This window comes from Pristiophorus japonicus, chromosome 10 (genome assembly GCF_044704955.1).
Source record: "Pristiophorus japonicus isolate sPriJap1 chromosome 10, sPriJap1.hap1, whole genome shotgun sequence".
Classification (NCBI taxonomy): domain Eukaryota; kingdom Metazoa; phylum Chordata; class Chondrichthyes; family Pristiophoridae; genus Pristiophorus; species Pristiophorus japonicus.
In genome coordinates, this window is record NC_091986.1 from 52,887 (window position 1) to 76,683 (window position 23,797).

At 46.9% G+C, this 23,797-nt stretch overlaps 1 protein-coding gene across 1 annotated transcript in view; it reads left to right on the forward strand.

The window, feature by feature from the left end:
• LOC139275340 (UDP-glucose:glycoprotein glucosyltransferase 1-like) overlaps positions 1-23,797 on the forward strand; it is a 135,439-nt gene that overhangs the window by 50,408 nt on the left and 61,234 nt on the right. The window contains exons 11-13 of the mRNA XM_070892651.1: positions 441-599; positions 1,342-1,427; positions 13,314-13,398. Of these exons, the coding sequence (XP_070748752.1) occupies positions 441-599; positions 1,342-1,427; positions 13,314-13,398 (330 nt within the window). The remainder of the gene's footprint in view (positions 1-440; positions 600-1,341; positions 1,428-13,313; positions 13,399-23,797) is intronic.

Here is a 23,797-nt window from a genome sequence, read left to right on the forward strand (position 1 = left end):
ATGTCTGACCAGTTCCTCGTATCGCTCTCCACCCACATCCCCCTTCCCTTCCACCCACCCCCCCCGGCCCACCCAATCCTACCTCCTGTGTCCACCCCGGAAAAACAACTTGTGCCAGTGTCCCCAATGGTGCTGTACTAACCCCGCCGCCCCCCCCCACCCCCACAACAATACCACAAATGAATAGAGGACTGATACGTGCCTCCGAAACCCTGCAGGGCCTTTGGTCCTCCCAATGGTCTCCGTATTAATAAGGCTTTGTGTTTGAAGTTTCACAATCTAAATATCTCAAAATATCACAAATAATGTATTTATGATCCCAGAACTGATGGCCTACTTGTGAATGCAACTTTGCTGTAGTATCCCTCGTTGAGGAGGTGAATATAATTTACAACAGTAAATTCTACATGTCATTTTACTGCGTCTGACTATTGCGATAGGTTGAAGGAATTGTGTCAGCAGAGTATGAGCTGGAGTACATTCTGCTTGAAGGATACTGCTTCGATGTCACGACTGGCCAACCTCCCCGAGGGTTAGAATTCACCCTGGGCCTCAAGCATAACCCTGTCATGATGGACACTATTGTGATGGCTAACTTGGTAAGTTGGAGAGTTGGCAATTCTCTCCCCCCCCCCCCCCCCCCTCCCCACCACAATGATGCCGGAATTCAGCCTCCCTCAGTGCTGCAACTGCTGCCTTCGCTCCTCGCGCCCTCCCTCCCGCCTCTCGCCTCCACCCGCCCTCTCTCCTCGCCCCCTCCCTCCTCGCCCCCTCCCTCCTCGCCCCCTCTCCTCGCCCCTCCACCCCCCCTCCGCCCCTCCACAACTCAGGAACCTTACCTTTCCCGTTCTGGCATGTACTGAACTTCCGTCCCCAGTGCTTCCGCAGGGTGTTGCCACTGAGGCAAAGAATCGTCCCACCCCCAATCTACTGCATTTGTCCACATCCTTCCGGGTTCAAAAATTAAGAATCATAAAGGGAAATATATAGGTAAAGGAACACATTAAATAATATGGTTTCATGTAAAAATACAGAGTGGTGAAATTCATGTTCAAAGCATCATATAAATCCCAGAATTAAAATTTGACGAATCATAAATCATCTGTCTGATACTTTTGCATGACATAAACACCCCCGTTGTCGCCTGATTCACTGGTAAATATCGACATGTATATTTCTTGTAATTTTTTAATCGTCCTGTGTGAACCAAACTGGTATGTGTAAATCCGCCCTGATCGTCCATCCCGAACCACATTAACATATTGTTCATTCAATATAAAAGACAAATTCCATTCCCCTGGTGAGTTGAGATTTTCTGAACCTCAATTTTCACTGTTAAAGGGTTACTTTCAGTTGAAAGCCAATCCCGGAGCCTGGTTGCTGCGATTGCGTAAAGGGAGGTCTGAAGATATCTACCAGATATTTCAGTAAGTGGAACCAAAACCAACACTATACCCGATTTGCTTCGCATTGTTGAAAGGTTTATTTGCACTTTCACACAAATGATGTTATGTTAAAAGTGTCAATTGAACAGTAAAATAATCTGATTTGCATTGTTTTGTATGTGTTTATGTTGGTGACTAAGAGGATAAAGTATTTTGTGGAATGGTTCTGAAGATGCCCTAAATTGAGAGAATGAATTTGTGGAGTTTGATTCTCAGCAGATGCTCCAGATTGAAGTGCTCCTTGCTGGAAACGTTGTTGGTTATCGAATCCTAGAACGCTGCAGCACAGAAGGAGGCCGTTCGGCCCATCAAGCCTGTGCCAACTCTCCATTCGAACTGTCCAACCAGTCCCACTCCCCGCTCTTTCCCCACAGCCCTTCAAATTTTTCTCCTTCAATTATTTATCCAGTTCCCTTTTAAAAGTCGTTATTGAATCTGCTCCCACTGCCCTTTCAGGCAGCGCGTTCCCGATAACAACTCGCTGCCTAAAAAAAAATCCTTCCTCAAGTCGCCTCTGGTCCTTTTGCCAATCACCTCAAATCTGTGCCCTCTGGTTACTGACCCTTCTGTCACCGGGAACAGTGTCTCCTTATTTACTCTGTCAAAGCCCCTAGTGATTTTGAACATCTTTATTAAATCTCCCCTTAACTGTCTCTGCTCCAAGGAGAACAATCCCAGCATCTCCAGTCTCTCCCCGTCACTGAAGTCCTGTATCCCCGGGACTGTTCTGGTCAATCTCCTCTGCACCCTCTCAAAGGCCTTCACATCCTTCCTAAAGTGCGGGGCCCAGAATTGGACACACTATTTCAGCTGGGGTCTAACCAGTGATTTATACAGGTTTAGTATAACGTCCTTACTTATAAAGCCAAGGCTCCCATATGCGTTTTTAACAGCCTTCTCCACTTGCCCTGTCACCTTCAAACATTCAACGGTCTCTCTCTTGCTTCACCCTCTTTCAATTTTGTTTATATTGTGAGATATCTGTGCATTTTGACAGATCACAAAAGCTGGTTCTCAGCTCATGCTCGTAGTGTTGGTCAAAGGTTTATTGTACAAATTTCACACAGATCTTTAATGTATTGTGTGTAACTCGGAAATGGAGTAAATATTGGGGAGGATAGAAGCAGACTTCAGGAGGACCTCGACACTCACTAGTAACCTGGGCAGACACAGGGCCGATGACATTTATCGATGAGAAGTGCGAAGTGATACATTTTGGCAGGAAGAATGAGGGGGGGCCGTATAAACTAAAGGACACACTTTTAAAGGGAACAGAGGGCCCTGGGGGTGTATGTACACAAAGCTTTGAAAGTGACAGGATAAGTTGAGAAGGCTGTTTAAAACAAGTACACGGGATCCTTGGCTTCATGAATAGAGGCTGAGAATTGGGGGATGCGCACCGGCTGGCAGTTACCCCCCACACTCCGGCCCACGTTGCCGAGTCCTGTTGTGGCCGACAGTTTTGGCTGTCCCAGTTCCCGCTCGCTGTCATTATGTAGACACAGACATGACGTTAGTGAGTGTGCAGCGTTCAGTTGACGCCCGATATGCGATTTTTGAGCTCGCCACTCCACTTACATAAGAACATAAGAAGCAGGAGTAGGCCACCTGGCCCCTCGAGCCTGCTCCGCCATTTAATACGATCATGGCTGATCTGATCATGGACTCAGCTCCACTTCCCTGCCCGCTCCCCACTACCCTTTATTCCTTTATCGCTCAAAAATCTGTCTATCTCCGCCTTAAATATATTCAATGACCCAGCCTCCACAGCTCTCTGGGGCAGAGAATTCCACAGATTTACAACCCTCTGAGAGAAGAAATTCCTCCTCATCTCAGTTTTAAATGGGCGACCCCTTATTCTGAGACTATGCCCCCTAGTTCTAGATTCCCCCACGAGGGGAAACATCCTCTCTGCATCTACCCTGTCCAGCCCTCTCATTATCTTATATGTTTTGATAAAATCACCTCTCATTCTTCTGAAGTACAATGTGTATAGACCCAACCTGCTCAACCTTTCTTCATAAGTCAACCCTCTCATATCCGGAATTAGCCCAGTGAACCTTCTCTGAACTGCCTCCAATGCAAGTATATCCCTCCTTAAATACGGAGACCAAAACTATACGCAGTACTCCAGGTGTGGCCTCACCAATATCCTGTACAGTTGTAGCAGGACTTCTCTGCTTTTATACTCTATCCCCCTTGCAATAAAGGCCAACATTCCATTTGCCGTCCTGATTACTTGCTGTACCTGCATACTAACTTTTTATGTTTCATGCACAAGGACCCCCAGGTCCCTCTGTACTGCAGCACTTTGTAATCTCTCCCCATTTAAATAATAATTTGCTTTTTTATTTTTTCTGCCAAAGTATGTAACCTCACATTTTCCCACATTATACGCCATTTGCCAAATGTTTGCCCACTCACTTAGCCTGTCTATATCCCTTTGCAGATTTTTTATGTCCTCCTCACAATTTGCTTTCCCACCCATCTTTGTATCATCAGCAAACTTGGCTACATTACACTCGGTCCCTTCATTCAAGTCATTAATGTAGATTGTAAATTACGGGCCTATCTTAATGGCGAGCAGCTGAGCAGGTGTTGAGCGGCAGGAGGGAGGCCCCGGCAGCAGTATTTAACGGGATCAGCAGCAACAACCTGCACCTGACATGTTTCCAAACTTTGACTGGTTCTCTCCAACTTTCTGTACCTCCAGCAACTTTATAAACTTCTTTCGCAATCCTAAGGTAACGGGCAGTGTTGGGGAAAATAGAGATTGCCTTCATGATTATTTAAAAGCTTCTGCTGAGAAGACTTGCTCAAAGTCATGGGGGCTCCAGTGGCAGTTCCTCGTGTCCTCGAGTGTCTTCGTGAGAGGGAGCAGAGGCAACGATGAAGAGGAGAAGATGTGCGCAGAGGAAGGAGAGGGCAGGAGGCCTTCCCCCTCCTGGATCTCCCGACAACACTTCTCATAGCCACTAAAGCCAGGAGCAGTGTATTAGGAGGCTTTGCTTCACCAAGGAGGTGATCACAGAACTCTGCCACCTCCTGTAACCAGACCTGCGGCCACAGAGCAGGGCGGCCACAGAGCAGGGCGACCTCGGCTCTCCCAGGTGGCCCTCAATTTCTTTGCCAGCGGACCCTTCCAGTCTGCAGCAGGAGACACAGCGAACATCTCCCCGTTCGCCATCCATTGCTGCATCCAGGGAGCTCACCAAGGCTCTACTCCAGGAGAGCGAACTTCATTGCCTTCTCTTTGAGCAGAGGGAAGTGGGACCAGCGTGCTTGTTGCTTTGCCAGGATTGTGGCTTCCCCAGGGTGCAGGGCGCCATCGACTGCACACATGTAGCTTTGTGAGCTCTGTGTAATAATGCTGAGATCTTCCATAACCACAAAGGCTGCCAATCACTCGGTGTGCAGCTGTTGTGCGACCATACCCAGTGCAACATGATGGTCAATGCCCGCTATCCTGGCAGCAGCCACGATGCCTTCATCCTGCGCCAGTCCGCTGTGCCACCAATCTTCCAGCCACTACGTCAAACCCGAGGGTGGCTGCTCGCAGACAGGGCTATCCTGGCTGACAGGCAGTGGCAAAGGCAATGGCGGAGAGCCAGTGGTGAAAACAGGAATGCTGTAATCCTGAGAGTGGACAGCAGGTTCCTGCTCCACGGACCCACTGCCACTCCCCGGGGCAGTGCCTCAGCATCCCCAGCAACCTGTTGGAGGACAGATTGCTGGCCTGCTGCGACACCCTGCAAGCCCGTGCTCGATGGTGGTAAACCCAGCGGCGATGGCAGCAGTCTGAGCTTCCCCTGCAGTCTGAGACCTTGGGTCACTTCCGCCCGTGCTGCAATGGAAGCCGCGACATTGCCTGTCACGCAGCATCATGGCCGGGGCCACACGGTCTCTCCTGGAGCTTTCCATCATTTCCAGCCTGGAAATCCTGGGCTCCAAGCTCTGTGCAAAATCCCGGCCAATGTTGGAGCCGGACTCCGCCACGCTCCATGGCACTGACCAGAGGCTCCCCGGCCTGTCAATGCACCGAGCTTTTCGCTGTGCATGGCCATCGCCCTTCATCTAACGACGCCCATTCAGCTCATCATCTGAGTCCTGTGCAGCAGGAATCTCGCTGGCTCTGAGCTTCCTGCCCCCCTGACCTGTGTCTCATCCTCTGCAAATCCTGTAACACCACCACCCTGTAAATTACACGGAGTGCCAGTTTCCCAGCTGGTGTCTGCGAGTGACAGATGCAATGATGCTGTGTGTTCCTCTTCTATCCCCTCGCTCTCCTTCATCGCCTCGGGCAGGCCAGGCTGCTGCTTGTTCTGGTTATCTGAAAGCAGAAAGGCGCATGGGTCGGGTTGTGGTGAGGGTGAGAGGGAAATCAAGATATCCATTCATACACCATCAGCAGCTTGTAAGTGATGAGGGGGAAATGGGATGTGAGAAGAAGGATTCGGAATGAGCATACTGTGTTGTCCCCACGGGCATCAACCTCAACCATTGCCACAGACTCTGTGACTCCCCGTCCAGTGATGTTGAGCACTCTCTCCAGTTGGCTCAAGGCTGTATCACAGCTTGCCCCCACCTGTCTGCCACTGCTCCCGGTGCTTGTGCGTGCCTTGGCCTGCAAGAGAAAGGGACATTTGTTTTAATTCACTCACGGGATGAGGGCGTCGTTGGCAAGGCCAGTATTTATTGCCCTTGAGAAGGTGGTGGTGAGCTGATGCCTTGAACTGCTGCAGTCCATGTGATGAAGGTGCTCCCACTGTGCCATTAGGGAGGGAGTTCCAGGACTTTGACCCAGCGGAAATGAAGGAATGGCGATATATTTGCAAGTCAGGATGGTGTGTGACTTGGAGGGGAACGTGGAGGTGGTGGTGTTCTCATGCGCCTGCTGCCCTTGTCCTTCTAGGTGGTATAGGCCATGGGTTTGGGAGGTGCTGCTGAAGAAGTCTTGGCGAGTTGCTGCAGTGCATCTTGAGGATGGTACACACTGCAGCCACGATACACCGGTGATTGAGGGAATGTTGAAAGTGGTGGATGGGGTGCCAATCAAGTGGGCTGCTTTGTCCTGGGTGGTGTCGAGCTTCTTGAGTGTTGTTTGAGCTGCACAAATCCAGGCAAGTGGAGAGTATTCCTTCACACTCCTGACTTGTGCCTGGTAGATGGTGGAAAGACTTTGGGGAGTCAGGAGGTGAGACACTCGCCACAGAATACCCAGCCTCTGACCTGCTCTTGTAGACACAGTATTTATGTGGCTGGTCCAGTTAAGTTTCTGGTCACTGGTGACCCCCAGGATGTTGACGGTGGGGGATTCGGTGATGGTAATGCCGTTGAATATCAAGGGGCAGTGGTGAGACTCTCGCTTGTTGGAGATGGTCATTGCCTGGCACTTGTGTGGTGCGAATGTTACTTGCCACTTATCAGCCCAAGCCTGAATGTTGTCCAGTTCTTGCTGCATGTGGGCACGGACTGCTCCATTATCTGAGGGGTTGCAATGGAACTGAACACTTCAGTCATCAGCGAACATCCCCACTTCTGACCTTTCAAAAGGCTTTTGACAAGGTCCCAAACAAGAGATTAGTGTGCAAAATTAAAGCACATGGTATTGGGGCTAATGTACTGACGTAGATAGAGAACTGGTTGGCAGACAGGAAGCAAAGATTCAAGATAAACGGGTCCTTTTCAGAATGGCAGGCAGCGACTAGTGGGGTACCGCAAGGTTCAGTGCTGGGACCCCAGCTATTTACAATATACATTAATGATTTCGACGAAGGAATTGAATCTAATATCTCCATGTTTGAAGATAACACTAAGCTGAGTGGCAGTGAGAGCTGTGAGGAGGATGCGAAGAGGATGCAGGGTGACTTAGACAGGTTAGGTGAGTGGGCAAATGCATGGCAGATGTGGTATAATGTAGATAAATGTGAGGTTATCCACTTTGGTGGTAAAAACAGAGAGACAGAATATTATCTGAATGGTGACAGATTAGAAAAAGGGGAGGTGCAACGACACCTGGGTGTCATGGTACACCAGTCATTGAAAGGTACAGCAGGCGGTGAAGAAGGCAAATGGCATGTTGGCCTTCATAGCGAGAGGATTTGAGTATAGGAGCAGGGAGGTCTTACTGCAGTTGTACAGGGCCTTAGTGAGGCCACACCTGGAGTATTGTGTACAGTTTTGGTCTCCTAATCTGAGGAAGGACATTCTTGCTGTTGAGTGAGTGCAGCGAAGGTTCACCAGACTGATTCCCAGGATGGCAGAACTGACAAATGAGGAGAGACTGGATCGACTAGGTTTATATTCACTGGAATTTAGAAGAATGAGAGGGGATCTCATAGAAACATAAAATTCTGACAGGATTGGACAGGTTAGATGCAGGCAGAATGTTCCCGATGTTGGGGAAGTCCAGAACTAGGGGTCACAGTCTAAGGATAAGGGGTAAGCCATTTAGGACTGAGATGAGGAGGAACTTCTTCACCCAGAGAGTTGTTAACCTGTGGAATTCCCTGCCGCAGAGAGTTGTTGAGACCGGTTCATTGGATATATTCAAGACGGAGTTAGTAATGGCGCTTGCGGTATGGAGAAAAAGCGGGAACGGGGTACTGAAGGAATGATCAGCCATGATCTTATTGAATGGTGGTGCAGGCTCGAAGGGCTGGATGGCCTACTCCTGCACCTATTTTCTATGTTTCTATGAAGGCCAACATGCCATTTGCCTTCTTCACTGCCTGCTGTACCTGTATGCCAACCATCAATGACTGATGCACCATGACACCCAGGTCTCGTTGCACCTCCCCTTTTCCAAATCTGCCGCCATTCAGATGATATTCTACCTTCGTACTTTTGCCCCCAAAGTGGATAACCTCACATTTATCCACATTATACTGCATCTGCCATGCATTTGCCCACTCACCTAACCTGTCCAAGTCACCATGCAGCCTTGGAGTGTCCCCCTCACAGCTCACACCTCAACCCTGTTTAGTGTCATCTGCAACTTGGAGATATTACACTCTATTCCTTCATCCAAATCGTTAATGTATATTGTAAAGAGCTGGAGTCCCAGCACTGAGCCCTGCAGCACCCCACTGTTAACTGCCTGCCATTCTGAAAAGGACCCGTTTATCCCGACTCTCTGCTTCCTGTCTGCCCACCAGTTCTCTATCCACGTCAATACATTACCCCCATTATCATGTGCTTTGATTTTGTACACCAATCTCTTGTGCGGGACCTTGTCAAAAGCCTTTTGAAAGTCCAAATACACCACATCCACTAGTTCTCCCTTGTCCACTCTACTAGTTACATCCTCCAAAAATTCCAGAAGATTCGTCAAGCATGATTTCCTTTTCATAAATCCATGCTGACTCGGTCCGATCCTGTCACTGCTTTCCAAATGGGCTGCTATTTCATCCTTAATAATTGATTCCAACATTTTCCCCACTACTGATGTCAGGCTAATCGGTCTATAATTACCCACTTTCGCTCTCCCTCCTTTTTAAAAAAAGTGGCGTTACATTAGCTACCCTCCAGTCCATCGGAACTGATCCAGAGTCGATAGATTGTTGGAAAATGATCACCAATGCATCCACTATTTCTAGGGTCACTTCCTTAAGTACTGTGCGATGCAGACTATCAGGACCCGGGGATTTATCGGCCTTTAATCCCATCAATTTCCCAAACACAATTTCCCGCCTAATAAGGATATCTTTCAGTTCCTCATTCTCACTAGACCCACTGTCCCCCAGTACATTCGGAAGGTTATTTGTGTCTTCCTTTGTGAAGACAGAACCGAAGTATTTGTTCAATTGGTCTGCCATTTCTTTGTTCCCCATTATAAATTTACCTGAATCTGACTGCAAGGGACCTACGTTTGTCTTTACTAATCTTTTTCTCTTCACATATTTATAGAAGCTTTTGCAGTCAGTTTTTGTTACCTGCAAGCTTCCTCTCGTACTCTATTTTCCATTTCTTAATTAAATCCTTAGTCCTCTGTTGAATTCTAAATTGCTCCCAGTCCTTAGGTTTGTTGCTTTTTCTGGCCAATTTATATGACTCTTCCTTGGTTTTAACACTATCCTTAATTTCCCTTGTTAGCCATGATTGAGCCACCTTCCCAGTTTTATTTTTACTCCAGACAGGGATGTACAATTGCTGAAGTTCATCCACGTGATCTTTAAATGTTTGCCATTGCCTATCCACCGTCAACCCTTTAAGTATCCTCTGCCAGTCTATTCTAGCCAATTCACGCCTCATACCGTCGAAGTTACCTTTCCTTAAGGACCCTAGTTTCCGAATTAACTTTGTCACTCTCCATCTTGATAAGGAATTCTACCATATTATGGTCACTTTTCCCCAAAGGGCCTCGCACAACAAGATTGTGAATTAGTCGCTTCTCATTACACATTACCCAGTCTAGGATGGCCAGCTTTCTGGTTGGTTCCTCGACATATTGGTCTAGAAAACCATCCCTAATACACTCCAGGAAATCCTCCTCCAGTTAGGTTAGCCCAATCTATATGTAGATTAAAGTCGCCCATGATTACTGCTGTACCTTTATTGCACACATCCCTTATTTCTTGTTTGATGCTGTCCCCAACCTGACTTCTACTATTTGGTGGTCTGTACACAACTCCCACTAGCATTTTCTGCCCTTTGGAATTCCGCAGCTCCACCCATACCGATTCCACATCATCCCGGCTAATGTCCTTCCTTACAATTGCATTAATTTCCTCTTTAACCAGCAACACCACCCCGCCTCCTTTTCCTTTCTGTCTATCATTCCTAAATGCTGAATACCCCTGGGTGTTGAGTTCCCAGCCTTGGTCACCCTGGAGTCATGTCTCCGTGATGCCAATCACATCGTTTCCGTTAACTGCTATCTGCGCAGTTAATTCATCCACCTTATTCCGAATACTCCTCACATCAGGCACAGAGCCTTCAGGCTTGTCTTTTTAACACACTTTGCCCCTTTTGATTCTTGCTGTAATGTGGCCCTTTTTGCTTTTTGCCTTGGGTTTCTCTGCCCTCCACTTTTACTATTCTCCTTTCTATCTTTTGCTTCTACCCCCCTTCTATTTCCCTCTGTCTCCCTGCATGGGTTCCCATCCCCCTGCCATATTAGTTCAACTCTTCCCCAACAGCATTAGCAAACACTCTCCCTCGGACATTGGTTCCGATCCTGCCCAGGTGCAGACCGTACGGTTTGTACTAGTCCCACCTCCCCCAGAACTGGTTCCAATGTCCCAGGATTTTGAATTCCTCCCTTCTGCACCATTTCTCAAGTCACGTATTTATCTGAGCTATCCTGCGATTCCTACTCTGACTAGCACGTGGCACTAGTAGCAATCCTGAGATTTCTACTTTTGAGGTCTTACTTTTTAATTTAACTCCTAGCTCCCTAAATTCGTCTCTTAAGACCTCATCCCGTTTTTTACCTATATCGTTGATACCAATGTGCACCACGACAACTGGCTGTTCACCCTCCCTTTTCAGAATGTCCTGCACCCGCTCCGAGACATCCTTGACCCTTGCACCAGGGAGGCAACATACCATCCTGGAGTCTCGGTTGCGGCCGCAGAAACGCCTATCTATTCCCCTTACAATTGAATCCCCTATCACTATCGCGCTCCCACTCTTTTTCCTGCCCTCCTGTGCAGCAGAGCCACCCACGGTGCCATGGACTTGGCTGCTGCTGCTCTCCCCTGATGAGTCATCCCCCTCAACAGTACCCAAAGCAGTGTATCTGTTTTGCAGGGGGATGACCGCAGGGGACCCCTGCGCTAACTTCCTTGCACTGTTCTTCCTGCTGGTCTTCCATTCCCTATCTGGCTGTGGACCCTTTACCTGTGATAAGACCAACTCGCTACACGTGCTATTCACGTCATTCTCAGCATCGTTTTGCAGTCAGTTTTTATGTTCCCGGCAAGTTTCCTCTCATACTCTATTTTCCCCCTCCTAAGTAAACCCTTTGTCCTCCTCTGCTGAATTCTGAATTTCTCCCAGTCCTCAGGTTTGCTGCTTTTTCAGGCCAATTTATATGCCTCTTCTTTGGATTAAACACTATCCTTAATTTCCCTTGTTAGCCACGGTTGAGCCACCTTTCCCGTTTTATTTTTACTCCAGACAGGGATGTACAATTGTTGACGTTCATCCATGCGATCTTTAAATGTTTGCCATTGCCTATCCACCATCAACTCTCTAAGTATCATTTGCCAGTCTATTCTAGCCAATTCACGTCTGATACCATCGAAGTTACCTTTCCTTAAGTTCAGGAACCTAGTCTCTGAATTAACTTTGTCACCTCTCCATCTTAATAAAGAATTCTACCATATTATGGTCACTCTTTCCCAAGGGACCTCGCACGATAAGATTTCTAATTAGCCCATTCTCATTACACATCACCCAGTCTCGGATGGCCAGCCCTCTAGTTGGTTCCTCGACATATTGGTGCAGAAAACCGTCCCTAATACACTCCAGGAAATCCCCTCCATTGTATTGCTACCAGTTTGGTTAGCCTAATCTATATGTAAATTAAAGTCGCCCATGACAACTGCCGTACCCTTATTGCACGCATCCCTAATTTCTTGTTTGATGCTGTCCCCAACCTCACTACTACTGTTTGGTGGTCTGTACACAACTCCCACTAGCGTTTTCTGCCCTTTGGTATTCCGCAGCTCCACCCATACAGATTCCACATCATTCAAGCAAATGTCCTTCCTTAGTATTGCGTTGATTTCCTCTTTAACCAGCAACGCTACCCCACCTCCTTTTCCTTTCTGTCTATCCTTCCTGAATGTTGAATTCTCCTGGATGTTGGGTTCCGAGCCTTGGTCACCCTAGAGCCATGTCTCCGTGACGCCAATTATAACATATTCGTTAATTGCTGCCTTTGCAGTTAATTCGTCCACATTATTACGAATATTCCTCGCATTGAGGCACAGAGCCTTCAGGCTTGTCTTTTTAACACTCTTTGCCCCTTTAGAATTTTGCTGCAATGTGGCCCTTTTTGATTTTTGCTTTGGGTTTCTCTGCCCTCCACTTTTACTTTTCTTTCTATCTTTTGCTTCTGCCCCTATTTTACTTCCCTCTGTCTCCCTGCATAGGTTCCCATCCCTTCAATTCCTTCGTCTAAATCATTAATGTATATTGTAAATAGCTGGGGTCCCAGCACTGAACCCTGCGGCATCCCACTAGTCACTGCCTGCCATTCTGAAAAGGACCCGTTTATCCTGACTCTTTGCTTTCTGTCTGCCAACCAGTTCTCTATCCACGTCAGTATATTATCCCCAATACTATGTGCTTTGATTTTGCACACTAATCTCTTGTGTGGGACCTTGTCAAAAGCCTTTTGAAAGTCCAAATACATCACATCCACTGGTTCTCCCTTGTCCACTCTACTAGTTACATCCTCAAAAAATTCTAGAAAATTTGTCAAGCATGATTTCCCTTTCATAAATCCATGCTGACTTGGACCGATCCTGTCACTGCTTTCCAAATGTGCTGCTATTACATCTTTAATAATTGTTTCCAGCATTTTCCCCACCACCAATTTGTACAAGTTTTAAAATTCACTGTCATACTTTTCTGTTTGGCAATTTTTGACACAATTAATTTTCCCTACCGTAACATGCTGGGTCATTACCGGGAATGTACATACACTGAAAACCACTTGGCATGTTAGCATTATCTGTATTATCTAGTTACTCAATGAGCACACTTGGCACTAGGTCCGAGAGTTGCTATAATGTGATTATTGGAAGGAATAAAAGTATTGTGGTAAGGTCTCCGGTCTGAGGGACTGTAAATGTGGGCACAGTGATAAATAGTTTGTGATATCATTGTTTAACAATGTTTCCATCTCCCCTGCAGACTTGAAGGCACAGATTCTCCTGACGATGCAGATGATGTTGTTGTGGTATTGGGCAGTTTCAAAAGCAAAATCCTCAAAGTCCAGGTATGTAACTGCAGCTGTGAATCAGTAAAAGGTAACTTGGCATTATATAAGTGTCATTTGATTCTATCAAAGGACAACACGAAATTATTTGTGATAGAGTACTAGTCGGACCTCACTGGGCAGATTTTGAAAAACAGCAATAATGTTGTAAACTTTAGGAAAGAATACGCCAGGGGAGAAATTCACCTTGTTTGCGCCTCTCGTTAACGCCCCCAAAGGACACTAACGGGGCACAAACGATTTCTCACATGTGGCCACGACCGCTACCTGTGAAGCTCCTGCTTGTAACACCCCGTGCTGCGCTGCCGGTGATGATGTCATTGCCGTACACAGCGTCCCGTGTGACCGCCATGGGCGATGTTCAAGTCAGCCTCACGGGTTGCGAACCGGGGCGAAAATTAAAAGGGAGGTGCGTGCCGCCATTTTCTATAAATTGCCAACTTACCGGTCCGGCCTTTCGTTGACTATCTCACTGTGTCCATGCTGCCATGTTGCTTCTGCCACAACATCTCGCTGCCCCCTCCTCGTCCCCCCAACCCCGGCTTCCCCCTCGCCCCCCCCGGCTTCCCCCTCAGCTCCCCCCTCACCCCCCCCCTCAGCTGCCCCCCTCGCCCCCCCACCCCCTCCTCCACCGGCTTTCCCCCGGCTACCCCTTCAGCTGCTCCACTCTTTTCCCCCCCTCGCCCCCCCGGCTCTCCCATCCCCGCCCCACTGCACAACTCGCACAGTGCCCGCCCCTTTAACGGAAGGGGAGGGCCCTGTGCCCTCGCCAGCGCCACATGACATTGGAAAATCCGCCGCTCACTGCCTCGGTCCCGACATTACGCTCCACTTTCTCTCGGGGTCGGTAACCTGTTTCATGGCTGGGATGGGACTTCCTGCTGGGTGGTTACTGACCTCAAATGGGGTGTCACCAAATATCGGCCCCACTGGTTGTGTTTTGATTCAAATTTGGAATGGTGCTGTTGCAATTGGCTATAATCTTGCACTAAATGTTGGTGTGCACTGAATTAGCCCCTTGGGACCGAAAGCTGGCAATTTTTTCTGAAACCCTTCACGTGTGGCCAGATTGTGCTGTGTTCACACTGGGCCCAATTTCCGTCTCACTACCACAGGTTTATGTTTGGAAATGGGGTGATAGTGAGGCACATGACTTACTGCTGGAGGTTACCCGTCCTACTTTCAGGGCGGACATCGATTTAGGCGGCTCGTGCGCCTGATGTTAATCTTTGTAAATAGGGACCAAATCATTCTGTTAAGGCCCCAGTGCCATTTCTTCACCTGCTCACAAACCATGGATGCTATAAGTTGGGAGACAGTCATTTCCAGCAGTATTTATAGGAAAACTTGCATCCTCTCAAACACTTCAATTAGCTGTAAATACTTTTGAACTTAAGTGGCTTCTGGCAGTGCACTTTTTTTCTTCATGAGGGTCCTTCGAGTAATTGAATTGTGTTTAGATCAAGAGGTGTTGCAACAGGAGAAAGGAACAAACAGAGTTGCACCTTCTAGGAGAGCAACTTGAAGGAGGTTTCTGGCAAGAATCCTTCTCAACAGAGATTATTGGCCCAGTTCAACATCCCTTCACACCTCTAAGGGACAGTGCATAAGGAGTCTGCAATCTTCTAGGGAAGGTGTCATAGTTGTTCTACCTCCTGCAGCAAGACCTCCAGCCGGTCGCCACACCAAGCATACGCTGCCTGTCGCAGTCAATGTCACTGCAGCCTTAAGAACATAAGAAATAGGAGCAGGAGTAGGCCATCTGGCCCCTCGAGCCTGCTCCGCCATTTAATACGATCATGGCTGATTTGATTCTGGACTCAGCCCCTGCTCCAGTCACAATCCATCTCCACTTTACACTCCTGGCATCAACCTCCACAGCTATCTATTCCCACTGTCTTCTCATGAGGTGTCTGGAGGGCCTTCTATCCACCTGAGGATACAGGACATCTCTCCTCGTTTCCACCTCCTCCACCAAGAACCTCCAGTGCAGGGTCAGAAAAGCTGAATGCTCGCTGTCTCTCATGGTCAGCCATTCTTCACGCTTTCCCAGGTCAGATTCAGTTGCAGAATGACTCCCAGCACCTACTCCAGCCACACTCCATCTCCACTTTGAGGTGCAGGCTAGCTTTAAGTAGTGCAGGTTATGAACGATATTGGGCTCCCTGCTGATGCATGCAGCCAATGACCTGTGCAGTTAACATGGCTGCATGCAGAACTCATTATCACGAAGTTGGGGTGCTGCCTGCTTTACACTGAATGGCCGCAGGTTAATCTTTATCGTGATCCCCGCGCCTATTTTCGGGGGCAATCAAATTTTACCCCCAATAGTTCCAAGCTTGTCTCTAGGAGTATTTCACCAAATCTCACCTTGGCAGTCCTGGTAAGGTCTTTAAATTTCTTAGTGCACTGCAACTAGGTCCTGGTAATGCTGCAGGTGCCAGTGAACTGCCCAGCTACCTCTCGCCACTGCTGCTGAATCTCCTTTGTGTTCTTCAGTTGTTCCCCAACCACATCCAAGGTTGCACTGGAGAATCAGAGGATCCGAGACAATGTTCCCACTAATATATTCAGTTTTCGCGCATGCGCGGATATTTCAATTGTAAAGCCATTGAGGACCTGCGTGGGACCTCCAGACCGCTGTGTGGCCACACGGGTACATTGGTGATGGAGGACATTAAGCTACCTGCTGCCTCAGTAATGCGCACTCCTCCAATCAACTTTGAAAGGTACACTTCCCCTTTAAGAGATGTAGGCTGCCTTTAAGTGGTCTGCCGGATTTCCTGCCCTCCCAAATGGTGTGCTGCTACACAGAGGGCGATTAGTGCTGGTAGCTCGCCTGGCCATACAATTATACAACAGCACAAGATGGAAGGAAGCCATGCAATCTATCAAACCTGCGCTGGCTCTTTCAAGTATTTATGCAAATTCCCTTTTGAAGGTTACTATTGGCTCGATATTCCCCACGATATCAGACATTGCATTGCAAGTCCTAACCTTCGCTGCATAAAGACCCCAATCATCTTCAACCTGTGTCTCTGGTTATTGACCCTGCAGTCTTTGGAAACACTTTCTCTGTACTTACTTTATCTAAACCCTTCATGGTTTTAAACATCTCGATCAAATCTCCTCTTGGAAAACAACTCCAGCTTCTCCAGTCTATCCACATAACTGTAATCCCTCATTCCTGGAACAATTGTAGTAAATCTCTTCTGTACCCTCTCAAGTCTTCACATCCGTCCTAAAGTGTGGTCCTGAGAATTGGACGCAATACTCCAGCTGGAGCCGAACCAGTACAAAAGCAACATACTGCGGATGCTCGAAATCCGAAATAAAAACAGCAAATGCTGGAAATACTCAGCAGGTCAGACAGTATCTGTGGAGAGAGACACAGTTAGTGTCTCAGGTCAATGACTCGGCAGAGTTAGAGATGCAGCAGGTTTTTAAGCAAATGTAGAGGCAGGGAAATGGGGACAAAGGAAAGAACGAAAGGGAAGGTCTGTGATAGGGTGGAAGGCAGGAGAGATTAGAGAGACAAAGGGATGATGGTGCGAGGATAAAGGAGATGAAGAAGATAGGTCTAGAGGAGGTGCAAATGGGAATATCACAATCAACAGGTCACGGCCGAAAAAATGGGGCAGAGTTTATGGTGTGAAATTGTTGAACTCGATGTTGAGTCCAGAAGGCTGAAAAGGACCGAAACGGAAGATGAGATGCTGTTCCTTGAGCTTGCGTTGAGCTTCATTGGAACAGTGCAGGAGGCCGAGGTCAGAGTGGGAGTGGAGCGGGGAATTAAAGTGACAGGCGACCGGAAGCTCGGGTCATGCTTACGGACTGAACGGAGGTGTTCTGCACTGAGGTAACACAATCTACACTTGGTCTCCCCAATGTAGAGGAGACCACACCGTGAGCAGCGAATACAGTATACTAAATTGAAAGAAGTACAAGTAAATCGCTGTTTCACCTGGAAGTGTTTGGGGCCCTGGATGGTGGGAAGGGAGGAGGTAAAAGGGCAGGTGTTACATAGAAACATAGAAAATAGGTACAGGAGTAGGCCATTTGGCCTTTCGAGCTTGCACCACCATTCAATAAGATCATGGCTGATCATTCCCTCAGTACCCCTTTCCTGCTTTCTCTCCATACCCCTTGATCCCTTTAGCCGTAACGGCCATATCTGACTCCCTCTTGAATATATCCAATGAACTGGCATCAACAACTCTCTGCGGCAGGGAATTCCACAGGTTAACAACTCTCTGAGTGAAGAAGTTTCTCCTCATCTCAGTCCTAAATGGCCTACCCCTTATCCTTAGACTATGTCCCCTGGTTCTGGACTTCCCCAACATCGGGAACATTCTTCCAGCATCTAACCTGTCCAGTCCCGTCAGAATCTTGTATGTTTCTATGAGATCCTCTCTCATCCTTCTAAACTCCAGTGAATAAAGGCCCAGTTGATCCAGTCTCTCCTCATATGTCAGACCAGCCATCCCTGGTGAACCTTCGCTGCACTCCCTCAATAGCAAGAATGTCCTTCCTCAGATTAGGAGACCAAAACTGAACTCAATATTCCAGGTGAGGCCTCACCAAGGCCCTGTACAACTGCAGTAAGACCTCACTGCTCCTCTACTCAAATCCCCTAGCTATGAAGGCCAACATACCATTTGCCTTCTTCACCGCCTGCTGTACCTGCATGCTAACTTTCAGTGACTGATGTACCACGACACCCAGGTCTCGTTGCACCTCCCCTTTTCCTAATCTGCCACCATTCAGATAATATTCTGCCTTCGTGTTTTTGCCCCCAAAGTGGATAACCTCACATTTATGCACATTATACTGCATCTGCCATGCATTTCCTGAGATTGCATGGAAAGGTGCCGTGGGAAGGGGAGGGGATGCTGGGGGTGACTGCGAAATGGACCGGGGGTTGCGGAGGAAGTGGTCCCTTCAGAATGCTGAGAGGGGAGGGGAAGATGTGATTGGTGGTGGGATCACGCTGGAGGTGGCAGAATGGCAGAGGATGATCGTTGAACGTGAAGGCTGGTGGGGTGAAAGGTGAGACAAGAGGAACCCTGTTGTGGTTCTGGGAGGGAGGGGAGGGGTGAAAGCAGAAATGCGGGAAATGGAACAGACACGGTAACCACGGCGGAGGGGAATCCTCGGTTGAGGAAAAAGGAAGACATATCGGAAACTCTAGTGATAAAGATGGCATTGTCAGAGCAGATGCGATGGAGACGTAGAATCTGGGAGAATGGAATAGAGTCCTTACAGGAGGTGGGGTGGGAGGTAGTGTAGTGCAGGTAGCTGTGGGATTCAGTGAGCTTATAGTGAATACTGGTCGATAGTCTATCCCCAGAAATAGAGTCAGAGAATCCGAGGAAGGGAGGGGAAGAGTCGGAGATGGACCATGTGGGAAGGGTGGAAATTGGAAGCAAAGTTGATGAGCTATTATTTTATATAGGTTGAACGTAACTTCCTGCCCAGGATTCCATGTGCTTTTTAAGTGCTGTGTTAACCTGTCCTGCCCCCTCCAAAGATTTGTGCACAGACACCCCCAGGTCTCCTCCTCTTGCACCCATTAAAATTGTTCCATACCATGTCTGGTCTCGCCTCATTCTTCCTACCAAATTGTATCACCTCACACTTTTTGGCATTGAATTTCATCCGCCATGTACCTGTCTATTCCACCAGCCTGTTGATGTCCTCTTGAAGTGTATTGCTATCTTCCTCATTCTTTATTACACGTCCACGTTTTGTGTCTTCTGCAAATTTTGAACTTGAGTCCTGTCGCCCCATTGATGTATATCACAAACAGCAGTGGTCCTGGTGCTGAACCTTGGCAACTCCACTATAGTCCTGTCGCTAGAAATTGATTGGTCTCCCATCAACTTGGGAAGCGTTTAAAAGCCAACAAAGAATGACTACAAATATGATTAAGAAAGACTAAAGGTAAACCAGCCCAAAATATAAAAACAGATAGCAAGAGTTTCTTCAGGTATATAAAAAAGAAAAGAATGGCTAAAGTAAATGTTGGTCCCTTCGAGGACGAGACCGGGGAATTAGTAATGGGGAACATGGAGATGGCAGAAACTCTGAACAAATATTTTGTTTGTCTTTACGGTAGAGGACACTAACAATAACAGTGTATAGTCAAGGGGCTATAGGAGGGGGGGGAGGGGGGCGGAAGGAACTTAACACAATCACAATGACTAAGGAGGTGGTACTCAGTAAGATAATGGGACTAAAGGCAGATAAATCCCCTGGACCTGATGGCTTGTATCCTAAGGTCTTAAAAGAAATAGCAGCAGGGATTGTGGATGCATTGGTTGCAATTTATCAAAATTCATTGGATTCTGGGGAGGTCCCAGGAAATTGGAAAACTGCAAATGTAACACCCCTATTTAAAAAAGGAGGCAGACAAAACATAGAAACTAGGTGCAGGAGTAGGCCATTCGGCCTTTCGAGCCTGCACCATCATTCAATATGATCATGGCTGATCATGCAACCTCAGTACCCCATTCCTGCTTTCTCTCCATACCCCTTGATCCCTTTAGCCGTAAGGGCCATATCTAACTCCCTTTTGAATATATCTAACGAACTGGCATCAACAACTTTCTGCGGTAGAGAATTCCACAGGTTAACAACTCTCTGAGTGAAGAAGTTTCTCCTCATCTCAGTCCTAAATGGCCTACCCCTTATCCTTCGACTGTGACCCCTGGTTCTGGACTTCCCCAACATCGGGAACATTCTGCCTGCATCTAACCTGTCCAGTCCCATCAGAATTTTATGTTTCTCTGAGATCCCCCCTCATTCTTCTAAATTCCAGTGAATATAAGCCTAATCGATCCAGTCTCTCGTCATATGTCAGTCCTGCCATCCCGGGAATCAGTCTGGTGAACCTTCGCTGCACTCCCTCAATAGCAAGAATGTCCTTCCTCAGATTAGGAGACCAAAACTGTACACAATATTCAAGGTGTGGCCTCACCAAGGCCCTGTACAACTGTAGTAAGACCTCCCTGCTCCTAAACTCAAATCCTCTCGCTTTGAAGGCCAACATGCCATTTGCCGCCTTCACCACCTGCTGTACCTGCATGCCAACTTTCAATGACTGATGCACCATGACACCCAGGTCTCGTTTCAACTCCCCTTTTACTAATCTGTCACCATTCAGATAATATTCTGCCTTACTGTTTTTACCACCAAAGTGGATAACCTCACATTTATCTACATTATACTGCATCTGCCATGTATTTGCTCACTCACTTAACCTGTCCAAGTCACTCTGTAGCCTCTTAGCATCCTCCTCACAGCGCCACCCAGCCTAGTGTCATCTGCAAACTTGGAGATATTACACTCAATTCCTTCATCTAAATCGTTATTGTATATTGTAAATAGGTGGGGTCCCAGTACTGAACCTTGCGGTACCCCACTAGTCACTGCCTGCCATTCTGTAAAGGACCCGTTTATTCCTACTCTTTGCTTCCTGTCTGCCAACCAGTTCTCTATCCATGTCAGTACATTACCCCCAATACCATGTGCTTTAATTTTGCACATTAATCTCTCGTGTGGGACCTTGTCAAAAGCCTTTTGAAACTCCAAATACACCACATCCACTGGCTACCCCTTGTCCACTCTACTAGTTACATCTTCAAAACATTCTAGAAGATTTGTCAAGCATGATTTCCCTTTCATAAATCCATGCTGACTTGGACCGATCCTGTAACTGCTTTCGAAAAGCGCTGCTATTACATCTTTAATAACTGATCCCAACATTTTCCCCACCACTGATGTCAGGCTAACCGGTCTATAATTCCCTGTTTTCTCTCTCCCTCCTTTTTTTTTTTAAAAAGTGGGGTTACATTAGCTACCCTCCAGTTCATAGGTACTGATCCAGAGTCTATAGAATGTTGGAAAATGACCACCAATGCATCCACTATTTCTAGGGCCACTTCCTTAAGTACTCAGGCCCTGGTGATTTATCAGCCTTCAATCCCATCAATTTTCCTAACACAATTTGCTGACAAATAAAAGATTTCCTTTAGTTCCTCCTTCTCGCTAGACCCTCGGTCCCCTAGTATTTCCGGAAGGTTATTTGTGTCTTCCTTAGTGAAAACAGAACCAAAGTATTTGTTCAATTGGTCTGCCATTTCTTTACTACCCATTATAAATTCACCTGATTCTGACTGTAAGGGACCTACATTTTTCTTCACTAATCTTTTTCTTTTCACGTATCTGTAGAAGCTTTTGCAGTCAGTTTTTATGTTCCCTGCAAGCTTACTCTTATATTCTATTTTCTCTCTCCTAATTAAACCCTTTGTCCTTCTCTGCTGAATTCTAAATTTCTCCCAGTCCTCAGGTTTGCTGCTTTTTCAGGCCAATTGATATGCCTCTTCCTTGGATTTAACACTATCCCTAATTTCCCTTGTAAACAGGAAACTATAGCCTAACATCTGTGGTTGGGAAAATGTTGGAGTCCATTATTAAAGAAACAGTAGCAGGACATTTGGAAAAGCATAATTCGGTCAGGCAGAGTCAGCATGGATTTATGAAGGGGAAGTCATTGACAAATTTGCAGGAATTCTTTGAGGATGTAACGAACAGGGTGGATAAAGGGGAACCAGTGGATGTGGTGTATTTGGATTTCCAGAAGACATTTGACAAAGTGCCACATAAAAGGTTACTGCACAAGATAAAAGTTCACAGGGTTGGGGGTAATATATTAGCATAGATAGAGGATTGGCTAACTAACAGAAAACAGAGAGTTGGGATAAATGGTTCATTCTCGGCATGGCAATCAGTAACTAGTGGGGTGCCGCAGGGATCAGTGCTGGGACCCCAACTATTTACAATCTATATTAATGATTTGGAAGGAGGGACTGAGTGTAACGTAGCCAAGTTTGCTGATGATACAAAGATGGGAGGAAAAGCAATGTGTGAGGAGGACACACAAAATCTGCAAAAGGACATAGACAGGCTAAGTGAGTGGGCAACAATTTGGCAGATGGAGTATAATGTTGGAAAGTGTGAGGTCATGCACTTTGGCAGAAAAAAATCAAAGAGCAAGTTATTATTTAAATAGAGAAAGATTGCAAAGTGCTGCAGTACAGCGGGACCTGGGGGTACTTGTGCATGAAACACAGAAGGATAGTATGCAGGTACAGCAAGTGATCAGGAAGGCCAATGGTATCTTGGCCTTTATTGCAAAGGGGATGGAGTATAAAAGCAGGGCAGTCTTGTACAGCTATATAAGGTTTTGGTGAGGCCACACCTGGAATACTGCGTGCAGTTTTGGATTCCATCGTCACAAAAGAATATACTTGCTTTGGAGGCAGTTCAGAGAAGGTTCACTAGGTTGATTCCGGGGATGAGGGGGTTGACTTATGAGGAAAGGTTGAGTAGGTTGGGCCTCTACTCATTGGAATTCAGAAGAATGAGAGGTGATCTTATCGAAACGTATAAGATTATGAGGGGGCTTGACAAGGTGGATGCAGAGAGGATGTTTCCACTGATGGGGGAGACTAGAACTCGAGGGCACGATCTTAGAATAAGGGGCCACCCATTTAAAACTGAGATGAGGAGAAATTTCTTCTCTCAGAGGGTTGTAAATCTGTGGAATTCGCTGCCTCAGAGAGCTGTGGAAGCTGGGACATTGAATAAAGTTAAGACAGAAATAGACAGTTTCTTAAACGATAAGGTGTTATGGGGAGCGGGCAGGGAGGTGGATCTGAGTGGATCGCATCAGCCATGGTCGTATTAAATGGTGGAGCAGGCTCGAAGGGCCGTATAGCCTACTCCTGCTCCTATTTTCTTATGTTCTTATTGAATGCATTGGGTGGATGCTATAAAAGCTGCACCCACTGTGCGCCCAATCTCATTCCCACTGACTGCACATAGTAAAAGTTGCCAAGCTGTCTAAAAGTATCTTGTCAATATTTTGCTAATGCAAGACACTGGGATAAAAATGAACGGAATTGGCGTGACACTGAACCAGGTATAAGGAACAAAAGAGAAATCTTTGGAGATATTGCAAAAATAACAAGGGGCATTTCTATATAAATATGTAAGAGCAAATAAATCTCCCATTTGGTGCATGAGCAAACCCAAGGTTATAAAAGATCTTCAATCAGAACGTAAGCTTGCTCCATTAGGTGAAGTTTGCCTTCAGTTGTAATATAAATGTCTTCAATATATATATTTTGTGTTAGTTCCGCTGTAATTTGTATTTATACCAATGTGACTTACGCATGTAATTTGGGAGAGAGAAACGGAATTTTGATTTAAAGCACAACTTTAATATTGTATTGTTAGTCAACCAAGGCTGAGGCTGAAGTTGTGGAAGAGCTAAGTGTATGCCCAGTGCATTTGCTCCTTGGAGAAAGCACAAATATATTAACACTCTTGTCGG